Genomic DNA, 11,403 nt, shown 5'->3' with positions numbered 1-11,403 from the left:
TTTCTTGTAGACATCCCATCCCCTTGGTGGATACACTGTTGCAGCAGCCGTTTGTAACGGCTGATGCACCATACAAACACGGGCTGACCACGATAAATAAGCAACCGCAACTTGTTCTAAGTCGGGACTGAACACCATAAACCGTGGAACAGCTGTGCTCCCGGTCCGAGCTAAATAAATAAGCGGGGGATCTTGCATGAACCTCCGTCTCTGCTCTATTTATTAATAGTTCCAGTTTAGCCTGCCATTACGCCGCTCGTCCCGCCCCTCCTTAATGGGGGTATAAATTCAGCAGAGAGTGCTTCCCCGCGGCTCTCAGTAGGTCCTAAGTGCTGAGGAACTCATCAAATTCAAAGTGTAAGAAGGTAGACAAAATGAAAGACATCAACAACTTGCCTATCGTTCATTGTAGGAATGTCAACCAATCACCCCGCCCCCCCCCCCCCCATGTTAACCGGCCAAACAATGTGAGGCCCCAGGAGGATATCGTAAAACCTAGTACATACGGAAACTTTTTTTTCTCGATGAGGCTGTGATAGAGAGTGAGATAAACTCAGCATGCCTACCCTCTCGTCGGGGACTAAGGTTGTATCATCCTACGCCTATGGCAGGTCTTTGTGGGGAAAGATGCGCCAAGATCATCGCAGAGCTGCCTGACGGAACCACCAAAAACAATTTCCTGAAAGTGGTGTTCTCGGAGCTCTCTTGTGAGAGGCTATTTTCCTTGCTGACATGAACGTGCTATGCAGGTCTTCAAGGGGCCAACTGGTTCGATCATGTGCGAGGGAGAATTCGAATTCATGAAGTCTCTTCACAATGTCATGCCAACCATTACCCCGAAGCCGTGGGCCTGGGGGGAATATAAGAAGAAAGAACGTTACTTCATGCTCACAGACTTCAGGGAAGGTCGGCGGTGAGCAGCGGTCAAATTTACAGCAAGGTTTGGCCCAAGCTGCACAAGAAGTCCGGTTTCCCAACTGGCAAATTTGGCTTTCATACCACACTACCTGTCACGGTACAGCAACTCAGGTCACTGCGAGATGGAAGGACTCATGGGCCGCACTTTATCGAAAACAACTAGCCCATACATATGTTCACGACGGATCTCGACAAAAACGGACGCTGGCCTGAATTCGAACGGCTCTGCGATCTGACGTTTGAGTAAAGTCATTTCAAGACTTCTAGATCCTCTTCAGAGCGAGGACAGAAGTATAAAGCCGTGCCTCCTTTCATGGAGACTGTTGGGATGAGAATACAGCAAGATACGTGGAGACGGGAGAACCATTTATCTTCGATGCCGGCTCGTTCTAACGGCCACAACGAGTACGAGGTGGTGGGAACCTGGAGAGCATCTCGACATCGGTTGAGCAGTAACTAAGGCTTATGTAAGGGCCTATAAGCGCAACTTTGCCGGTATGTATCTTGACATGAAATTGTTGTGATTCCCCGAAGGCTAATAATACGGCGAAGAGGATGATTGGGGTGGCAGAAACCTGCTCAATTCCTTGGGATTCAACATTGGAACCGCTATCTTGATTCCAGGCTGCAACCAGTGAGAAGTGGAAGTCTTACGCTCATCCTTTCCCCCGAAATTAATACTCAAATATATACATATGTATATATATATCTCTCTTGTAGGGTATTCGAAGATATGAAGGAATTGTGCCGCACCTACTGCCCTGGTGATTATCGTTTACTTGTTAAAGGGCCACAAATCCGCGCGCAAGATGATATGTACTCGGAGGCAAAGGAAGCAGAGGATGAGGAAGAAGAAGGAGGAGGAGGAGGATGAGACTTATTCCCGTAATCTGGTTGCAGGCCCAAGTCTAGGTCAAGTCGATCTTGGAGGTTGGGTTGGATGTTAGTTATCCCACCCAACGAGTGCTATGAACTTTTAATGAAGCGTACAGAGTACTCTATAGTTACTCCGGTTTCAGACACAAGTGATCCTATCATGAAAAACACGTAGGGGAATATAGAGCTCCAGGCCAGGGCTCAAGGCTTCGCTAACCGATAGACCCCTATATATATATGTGTGTGTGCGCGCTTTCATCAGCCCTTTCCAGTTGCTCTCGCTGCGTTTTCTCCTTTTCATTTCTCATAATGAGAATATCTGTGTGGCATAGCGGAATAGCCTCTCTCAATTTTGAGGCTATGGGTTTGTTTGTGCTTGAGCATCGACCCTATACATGTATGTATTATTACGCTTACGGGCGACATAAATAGAAAAAGCACACGAACTCAAGCAAGGATAGGCATTAGGCATCTATCATGAAAGCAGGCTTTACCTCGAGTCAACAAGCATAGACCATATAGGGACCGAATTTTCAGCCATTAAGACACAAAAAGCAAAAAATCAAAAACCATCTGTGTTCTCTCGCAGGGCATGATAACTGTCTTGGCAAGGATATGAGTATTGGGGAATAATGTGAACGAAAAAAATAAAAATAAAAATAAAAAATAAAAATAAAAAATAAAAAATAAAAATAAAAATAAAAATAAAAATAAAAATAAAAAATAAAAATAAAAATAAAAATAAAAATCGAAAATGATAAAAAAAGGCAGAAGAGAAGAGCCATCAAAAACACTTTTGAAGTATGGTATAAAGTTAACCGCCCGAATTTTTTATCCCGAACTTCTCTAATCATCTACAGAAATTGAAAAAGAAAAAATATATATATATATATATATATATACGTGAGAAAATCTTTCTTCTAAACGCAAGAAAGGGACCGATGACCATCAAGGGAAAGGGGAAAAATACAAAAGAAAGGAAGTCACGATTCCTCCTTCCCCTCATGATTAACCACCAGGAAAGAACAGAACACAATCGCCGCACCAAGCCAGTACAGCGCGCTAGAGTACTGTCCTTGGATGAAAATCTGCGCAACAAGCGAAAGTGGAATGGTCAGGCTGAGGCCGACGGTGACCACCAGCGGTGTTGTGAGGAGCATGGCATATGCCCAGAGGATGTCGGAGACAAGCGAGGTTAGGGAATTAACCTGGGTATATCGTTAGCCTTTTTAAATCCATAAAAATGTTTTTCAGGAAGGCAAAAGAAAGAAGGGGGAGGAAAGGAGTGCGTATATAAAACACATACAATCACAATCAACCAAATCCGTCCCGTATGCGGCAACTCAAACGTCTCCCAGCCCGCCACGTGAAGTATGATCATACACGGCCATAGTAGGACAGTATTGATGAACCCCACCAGCCCGAAGAACAGCGCCATGTTAACTCTACTCTCATCTCCAACCTGCTTCTTCATCACGATCGTATACACGCCGTATAAGATGGCGCTGAAAGCGGCCATGGCGTCGCCAATGGCGATTTCAGTGGCCGATTTGTGCGGGAACGAGCCGCGGTTTTCATCGTTGTTGGCGCCGGATAGGTCGACGCGGGAGATTAGGACGATTCCGGTTAGAGAGGCGAAGACGCCGAAGGCTTTGCGGATGGTGAATTTCTCCACGCCCAGGACAGCGCCGAATATCAGGGTCCATACACCTGCGGGGATACATGGGTGAGATTAGTTGAAAACAAAAAAAGAAAAAGGTGCATGGGAAGAAGGGGGGGGGAATACAGCCAGAGCATGTGCTAGAAAGTGGAAAGCTTAGAGGAAACGAGTGTAGTTCATACCACTTGTGGATGTTAATATGGTCGTACTTCCGACGGTTGTGAATTGAAGACACGCTGCGGCGAAGTAATTTGCCTATTTTTGCGAGATTTATCTCATGTCAATAATCCAATTTTCAACAAAGGAGCCCAGAATACATAGAAGCTTTCCCACATACCATAAACTATACAGATATGTTAGTGAATGAACCCGTTCTAACAATCAAACCCAAAACAAGAAAGGAGGGGGTGGCCATTTCTTACCCACACCAAACAGAACTCCAAGCTCAACTTGGCCGTAGCCTTAAAACCCAATCTCTCCGGAGGAGCATCCATCTTATCATCGTCGTCGTCACCCAGCGCGCCATCATCCGCCTGCAGCACCCGCTGGTATCTCTCCCCCGGCACAGAATCCCCGGGCGCACTCACATCATCATCCGCTGCTAGAAACGGGCGATATTCGTGCGCGGCCCCGTGTGAATCCAGTTGCTCGAGAAGCGCGCGGAATGTAGTGTCTTTGGATAGTTTCCCGGCTCTCCATATGCGGAAGAGTCTATGGCCGAGAATTGAGAGGAGGGGGACGATAAAGAAGGTAGTGTTGACGTATGTAACGAAGAATGGCTTGGAGTAGGTATCGTCTGAAAAGATAGTCTGCGTGGAGAAGGGAAAGGAGCTGTTAGAGTCCCGGTTTTTGGTTCCATAGGGGTGTGTTGTTATGTATGCAAAAATGAAAAGGGAAGAGATAAAATAAATCCCGACACCAACATGTTAAACTGACTCAGAAACGGCCAGTTCAATATGCAATAAATATCCAAGCAAGCAACATTCATACAAAGAGAAAAAGAAGAAAAAAAAAAAAAAAAACTCACACTGGCCAAAAAGTTCGACGTCGTCCACAGCACAACCACAATCAGAAGCAATATAATTCCCAATGTCCGCCTGGCGATCCCCAGGGGCAACTTCTTCGCACCGCTCCGTTTCCGCTCTGAAGTCAGCGACCGGGATGTGGATCTGGACCTAGGCCGTGCAGGCGCAGGAGCAGACACAGATGACGTGACGCTTCCCGAAGCTTCATCATCGACCTGCATGTTCTCAACAGGAGTCCCATCATGGTGGTGATGCGGCTGCTGGTGCTGTTGCAACAGCTCTCCTCCATCACCTCCTCCGTCCATCAGCCGCTCCGTACTCCTTTGCATTTTTTCCTTTCGCGTGTTCTCCGTTTCGGGATATGGAAATAACCCTCCAGCTTCCGCCCCCCCGTTTGTTTAAGATGTGTGGGCAATATTATGATCTGGATGTGATAGGGTGAATCACAGTAACTACTCCTCCAGAAAGAGCTATGGTGAGTGGTCGTGGGATCTCTGCCATGTGCATAGTGAGCTATAACGAATGCGTGGGGACCGGGGAGATATATCGCTCTCAGAGGAGGAGGGATGCCACATTTGGTCTCCCCACCGGGAAAGAGAGGAATGGATTTGTTGTTTTCGTGGCTCGTGGGGATTTTAGCCAGAGCTGAAAAAGTTCAGCATCAACAAAACTTGCATGGTTGTTTGTTGCACGCTGACGGACAAAGTTGTAGCAATTGAGTTAAAATGCAGGCCGTCGTCCCCCGGTTTACTACTGGGACTAGCGCGGGAAGATCTGACCAAACGCGAACCATCTGCGGGGATCCGTATTTTGTAACTCCAATCTGTATAGAGGTCTCATAAACAACTGGCAAAAAGATCCGCCTTCATCTACGGAATAGAGTGGAGGATAGGTATGTACGGGAACATGTTCCCTCGTTGTAAATAGCTGTTGTTAAGCAACAAGTTTCCTTTAGTCACTCTAGACATCTAACTTTCCAAACTCTATTTCTCGTGGCATGGCCTGCTGGGCCTTTATATTTCCAAAATAAAGAATAAAAATTCAATACATTACTGGCTCCGTTCAATATCCACATGTATGTTCAGAAAAAACCCCGCTCTGTCAACTTCTCGAGAGGGTGGGAATGAATTAAGTATAGCGAGAAACTATATAGGTAGCAATATCAAAAAGTATTGACAAAAACGCCAGGAACACCAAGATGAACAGAACAAGTGGGGAAGGGGAAAAGGAAAAGACGGAAGAAAGATGAGAAATGCTCATGGAGAAAAGTAGAACAATATTTCCACGTAACAAAGGGAGGACGCCTCACTGAAAAAACATCTTCCACAGGACTTTGGGAAAGGTGCAAAAACAAGATACTTTCCAACGGGTGATTGATGCGTAGATGACAGTCTAAGGTTATCAGGCATGGGGGGGTATGGGTAAGACTTGATGGAATGGAAAATATTAGCAGGCACAGCTGTCACGATCGTTATCAAGGTGGATGTTAATGGGATCAGCAAAATCTCCGCTGTACTCTTCTGATTCTTCCTGCACCAGAGCGCTCTTCGCGATTTCTATTTTCAGAAGCATCATAAGTTAGATCATAGAGATGAAAACGCTTTCGTGAGGAATGCAGCTCCTTAATAAAAACCTACCTTCAAAGGCCTGCTCGACATTGATCGCCTCTTTGGCGCTAGTTTCGAAGTAAGGAATATTCCCTTTGGACTGACAATATGTCGTGGCTCGTTTTGAAGATATCATTCTTTTGCTTTCTTCCACGTCGATCTTATTCCCCAGCACGACCTATAACCCGGTGACCATGTAAGCGCATACCCTTGAGAAGGTAGAAAGAACCGGCAAATAATATATATGTGTGACCTGCTTGGAACTACTTACAAAGGGAAAACTTTCAGGGTCCCGCGGGCTCGCCTGGATGAGGAATTCATCCCGCCAGCTATCCAAGGTCTCGAAGCTTTTGGAATTATTCACGTCGTATACCAAAACACAGCAATCGGCTCCGCGGTAGAATGCCACCCCTAGCGACTGAAATCGCTCCTGCCCGGCCGTATCCCAAAGCTATATTCAGAGAAGAGATAGCAAAGGAGTCAGCAATAGCTCTTGCATACCGCAAGGGAGTCATGTTCGCCAGGCAGGACGGCGAGACAACAGGTAAACAAGGGAGAGGCCATACCTGCAGTGTCACCAATCGGTCATCCACCAAAACGTCCTTTGTAAGATAGTCCGCCCCGATCGTCGCCTTGTAACTTGAGCTATATTTCTTGTTGACCTGCCATGCTCCCAACATAAAATGAAATAAATAAGCTTCATGTTCTTCTTCCCATAGTCATCCAATATTCATATATCATAACGGAAATTGCCGCAGATGGTAGACAAGGAGCTCAGTGCAACTGACATATTGGTTCATCAAACTCGTCTTTCCCACGCCGCTATCACCAAGGACGATGACCTATATATTTCCAAAGAACAGAGAGAGCACAGTTAGTAAGGTGGCAAGTTGGAAGGCGGTTTGCTGTGACGAAACAGCCAACGAAACGAACCTTCAAGAGGAGCTTCTTTCGGGTAGCCATATCTCAGACGTAACCGCTCAGGCGAGGATGTACACCACAATAGAGGGAAAGCGGAGGGGGAGAGGGAGAGGGAGGGGACGGGCGGGAAGGGATTTATAATAGAGGTTGGCGGCAGGGGAAGAACTGCTGGGGTTGGATCGTTCGAGAAGTGCGGAGAGAGAGAGGCCTGGATTGGGTAGTTATTTGGAGGAGTAAGGCGACCTAGTCCAATTCCACAAGCTGTCTCTGCCTGGGCTGTCTGGGTAAGTCGGCGATAAGGACAACACGTGGAGGGGGAATAAGAAGCGGGGTTATATATAGTATTAGAGTCAAGTATATGTGTTGGGAAGAACAAGCGACTCAATGCGAGGATGAGGATGAGAAGGGTGTGTGATGTTGTCGATTATTATTATTAATTGTCGATGGGGATGTTATGGGGAAGAGGAAGCATCAGCCAACCACAGCCACAGCCACAGCCAACCAACAGCCGTTCACTTGAACTTGGCCAATGCCGGGGGCGGAGGGGGCTAGCCTGTTTGGGGACTACTACTAGGCCTGCCGCTGCCTTTTGAGGAAATCTCTGCTTGCACGGGAATGACGTTTTTTACTAATGACGGAGTTGTATGTAACATACATATCATATCAAGGGATTATTAGTTATTGATAAATATCAGAACTGTTGAGGGAATATCAGAACCACCGCCATTCTTCTTAGTTGTTCAGGTAGTAGACCTGGGATGGGCGTCTCTTGTATTGTACCTAGTACGCTGTAATACGTAATACACCAATATCAGAGTTTCCTTCCTCTGGTCTTGTACTCCGTACAGATTGAAGCAGTGGCCATATAATCACGTATCGTATCACCTTGTACTCTGTATGTAGCTTAGGGATAGTTATACCTCTATAGTCTGTAAGATGGGGGTGCGGCCACTCAGAGCATCCCATTTTCGTCGCTGTTTTAAGCTCATTCCTGGCCACGTGACTCAAAACCTACGCCGCTTTTATTTCAATATCACACCTTATCTCAGCAAGCTCAGACGCTTCTCCAGATATTCATTGCAGGAAGCAGAAAACTTGACCTCGCTAAGTGCGCCACTTGACCTCATTATGTAAGCTGACCTCGCAAATGTGGCCCGTGCCACTACCTGACCTTGCTCAATACATCTTTTCTTGTAATTTGAAACCACTCTTTCTTTCTTAATTATTTACCATCAATTCTACAATCAATTCAAAATCAATTTAAAATCAATTTAATACTGAAATTATTCTTGAATTTAATAATAATACTGAATTGATTATTAACTGATTTTCAATCAATTATTAATTACTTAAATATACAGATTAAATCTATTTTATTACTATAATTAATTAATAATTAATTCAGAATCAATTCAAAATCAATTCAAAATTAATTCAAAATTAATTTAATACTGAAATTATTCTTGAATTTAATAATAATACTGAATTGATTATCAACTGATTTTCAATCAATTATTAATTACTTAAATATACAGATTAAATCTATTTTATTACTATAATTAATTAATAATTAATTCAGAATCAATTCAAAATCAATTTAAAATTAATTCAAAATTAATTTAATACTGAAATTATTCTTGAATTTAATAATAATACTGAATTGATTATCAACTGATTTTCAATCAATTATTAATTACTTAAATTATAACATGACAGAACTGAAGCAGAGGCTAGTCAGTGATATTATGTAAAGATAGTTATTTGAAAAGCTGTATAAGTGAGCTTAACTATCTTGCTTAAATAGCAAGCTCATAGGCTACAGAGTTATTATGAGAATATCACAGATATAATACTTAGTATACTAAGAAAATTATATAAGATACATAGTAACTCTTGTATATATTTCAGTAGAAGAAAAGATGAATTACTAACTTCTTTAATAAGAAGCTAGCATCTAGCTATTCTATATAGATAATGAGTGAATACTCTTCTCTCATTTCATAAGCAAGAATAGTCAGAGTAATATCTCAGTAGTATCTTATTATTAAGAAAGTGTAATCTGCTGATCTTATATAGAAGTAAGATTCTTATATTTATTAATCAGATCTTTCTATAATATATCTGAATAATATTATAAAGTGATTAAAAACTAGTTTAGACAGAATAAAATTATTCATATGAAAGTAATAAGTTATATGAAATTATAATAAGATCTTGATATAATTAAGAGTATGATAATACTCTTCTCTTTAAAAATATAGTTCTGATACTCTCAAGATTACTGAATTAGAAATTATCTTTATTATATAGTAACAGTTATTAACTGATTAACAGTGCATGTACTGTATATAATATAAAGAAATAGATAAGTTTTTCTACTAACTGTATAGATCTTTCTTTTCTCATCTTCATTCAAATTAAATATATGATAAGTGAGTTTCTTATATATTAATTTAAAATATGAAAAACATAGTTAATAAGTAGCTTTATAGATCTCTTAATATATTTCATTCTATATATAAAATTCTCTATAAAAGTGATATATTTTAGAGATAAAGTTAATAGTAGTGATAGAATTTTTTGAAAAGATCTTCTCTCTCTTTATAAAATATTTTTCTTTTCTCTCTCTTAATTATAATAGTGAGTGTATGAGAGTATCATTCTTAAAGAATAATAAAGAACTTATTCTGACATTTTCTAGTAAGTAAATATCTTTATAATGCAGCTGCAGTCTCTGTAACTGTTAAGAAAGCTCAGTTGAAGATGAAGACAGCAGTGTTGACAGACTGTAGAAGTACTGCTCTTATTATCACATCTTCTTCTTCTTCTTCTTCTACTTCTCTTACAGCTATAACAGTAGTTACTATATCTTACAGTGAGATGTTATCTCTTCTGTCAGTCAGTTCATTCATATTCAGTTCTTTCTCTGTCTCTCTCACTGCTGTTACAACACTGCTCTCTTTCTCAGTCAATACAGTGATATATAATCTCATATGATCATTCAGAGAGAAATCTGAGAAGAGCTTGATTTCAGAGACAGTGACTCTGAGAAGCTTAATCTGTAGTTTCTCTTTCACAGCACACTCAAGCTCTGCTCAGACTGCTACTAAGTTGAATTCACAGAATTCTGCAGTTTCTTTATCTTCTCTCTGTGAGAAGGCTTCAGTGTAATCTCTGATCAGTATTACTACTTATCTACACTATGCTAAGCAGCTGAAGAAGAAAGAGATTTTATATACTTATTTCTTCTTTCACTTCTGTTATTTTTATTATATTTATAATAATAACTTCTGTCTCTCTGTAAGTATTATCTCACAGAAAGATATTATATCAGCTCTGATAAAAAGTCTAGATACTTAAGTAGTATAGAGTGAGAGTCTCAGAGCTCTAAGTATTAATAAATTCTATTAAGACTGAGAAGATTCTTCTTACTCATCTGTAAAAGAAGATGAAAGTATGAATCTCTGAGATGAAAAAACATCTCAGAATAACTAATCTTAAGAAGAGATTAGTCAGTACTGCTATTAAAAGTATTATAAAGATTAATTACTGATTAAAAAGAATCTCACTTCAATTGAAACAGATGACTGAGATACTTTATAAATTAATAAGTTAATACTTTAAGTATCTTTTATACTCTTCTACAGCATGCTTCTCTGCAGTATTATAGTATTAACTTCTCAGTAGATAAAAATATCAGTGCTGAAGACTTTAACAGTGAAGAATGAGTTTAATAAAGATATAATTATTAATAAGTAAACTCTGAAGTTCTCTCTTTTTACTTTTTCAGTAGACTGCAGTCTCATTAGAATAGCAGCAGCTCACAGATTAATAATATCAATCTTTTTTATTAATTTCAAATATTTCTTTCTTTTCTTATTAATCACTTCAGAAATTTTACACTTGTGTAGTCTCATTAAACTTCTAAAAAACCTCTTTGAGAGAAAATAGAAGAAGAGTGCTACAGAGTTTATAAGATATCAACTTATTACTATGAGATTATCTCTAAAAATTCTTTAAGAAAAAATAAGAAGTCTCAAGCAGTATTTCTTACTCAATGTCTCTGATATGTAACAGAGTAATCTCTAGACTGACCGTGTGACCGTGTCTGGAATCAGAACCAGATTTTTTAATAGTTTTATTATCAATTTGACTGATCTCATTACACAGTTTTATCATTAGATAGTAGTCTCATACTGTCTCAGTGAAACTTACTGTCTACTCTTATCACATTTTTCAAATGAGACCATGATTTTCACTTCTCAATTTAAATTATTTTTATTGCTTTAAATGACTTTAAATCTCATTTGAGTGTTATCAAAAAGTGTTACTTTTTAAAAAATTAAAAATAGTCTAAAAAAAACCTTAAAATGTCTAAAAATAGTAACTTTATGCC

The 11,403-nt window shown here is 40.5% G+C and overlaps 3 protein-coding genes across 3 annotated transcripts; 1 reads left to right on the top strand and 2 right to left on the bottom strand.

Moving 5' to 3' along the window:
* Positions 1-604: 604 nt before the first annotated feature.
* Positions 605-1,792, top strand: BDBG_07784 (uncharacterized protein; the record flags this gene model as incomplete). Its single annotated transcript, XM_031723253.1, has 6 exons — positions 605-688; positions 750-913; positions 937-1,015; positions 1,082-1,161; positions 1,186-1,323; positions 1,639-1,792. The coding sequence occupies 6 exons, from the start codon at positions 605-607 to the stop codon at positions 1,790-1,792; spliced, it is 699 nt and encodes a 232-aa protein (XP_031580379.1).
* A 247-nt stretch (positions 1,793-2,039) lies between these two features.
* Positions 2,040-5,444, bottom strand: BDBG_07783 (uncharacterized protein). Its single transcript, XM_031723252.1, has 6 exons — positions 4,482-5,444; positions 3,877-4,263; positions 3,792-3,797; positions 3,637-3,709; positions 3,101-3,504; positions 2,040-3,002 (listed from the first exon to the last, which is right to left on the bottom strand). Exons 1-6 carry the CDS (start codon positions 4,806-4,808, stop codon positions 2,778-2,780), a joined length of 1,422 nt encoding a protein of 473 aa, XP_031580378.1. The 5' UTR covers positions 4,809-5,444; the 3' UTR covers positions 2,040-2,777.
* A 4-nt stretch (positions 5,445-5,448) lies between these two features.
* BDBG_07782 (Ras-like protein Rab7) lies at positions 5,449-7,717 on the bottom strand. The gene is made up of 6 exons (XM_002621897.2): positions 7,020-7,717; positions 6,875-6,928; positions 6,653-6,748; positions 6,358-6,537; positions 6,117-6,264; positions 5,449-6,035 (listed from the first exon to the last, which is right to left on the bottom strand). Exons 1-6 carry the CDS (start codon positions 7,047-7,049, stop codon positions 5,926-5,928), a joined length of 618 nt encoding a protein of 205 aa, XP_002621943.1. The 5' UTR covers positions 7,050-7,717; the 3' UTR covers positions 5,449-5,925.
* Between the last annotated feature and the right edge of the window lie 3,686 nt (positions 7,718-11,403).

This window comes from Blastomyces gilchristii, assembly GCF_000003855.2.
Source record: "Blastomyces gilchristii SLH14081 genomic scaffold supercont1.20, whole genome shotgun sequence".
NCBI lineage: Eukaryota > Fungi > Ascomycota > Eurotiomycetes > Onygenales > Ajellomycetaceae > Blastomyces > Blastomyces gilchristii.
Note: the sequence above shows the minus strand (reverse complement) of the source record. Positions and strands in the feature narration are given on the sequence as shown.

Coding starts and splice junctions, on each gene's coding strand:
- BDBG_07783 (XM_031723252.1), bottom strand. CDS start 4,808: ATGCAAAGGAGTACGGAGCGGCTGATGGACGGAGGAGGTGATGGAGGA. Junction 4,264..4,481: donor CGTCGAACTTTTTGGCCAGT/GTGAGTTTTTTT, acceptor TTCTCCACGCAG/ACTATCTTTTCAGACGATAC. Junction 3,505..3,636: donor CATATTAACATCCACAAGTG/GTATGAACTACA, acceptor GTATCCCCGCAG/GTGTATGGACCCTGATATTC.
- BDBG_07782 (XM_002621897.2), bottom strand. CDS start 7,049: ATGGCTACCCGAAAGAAGCTCCTCTTGAAG. Junction 6,929..7,019: donor GAAAGAAGCTCCTCTTGAAG/GTTCGTTTCGTT, acceptor GGAAATATATAG/GTCATCGTCCTTGGTGATAG. Junction 6,538..6,652: donor ACCGATTGGTGACACTGCAG/GTATGGCCTCTC, acceptor CTCTGAATATAG/CTTTGGGATACGGCCGGGCA.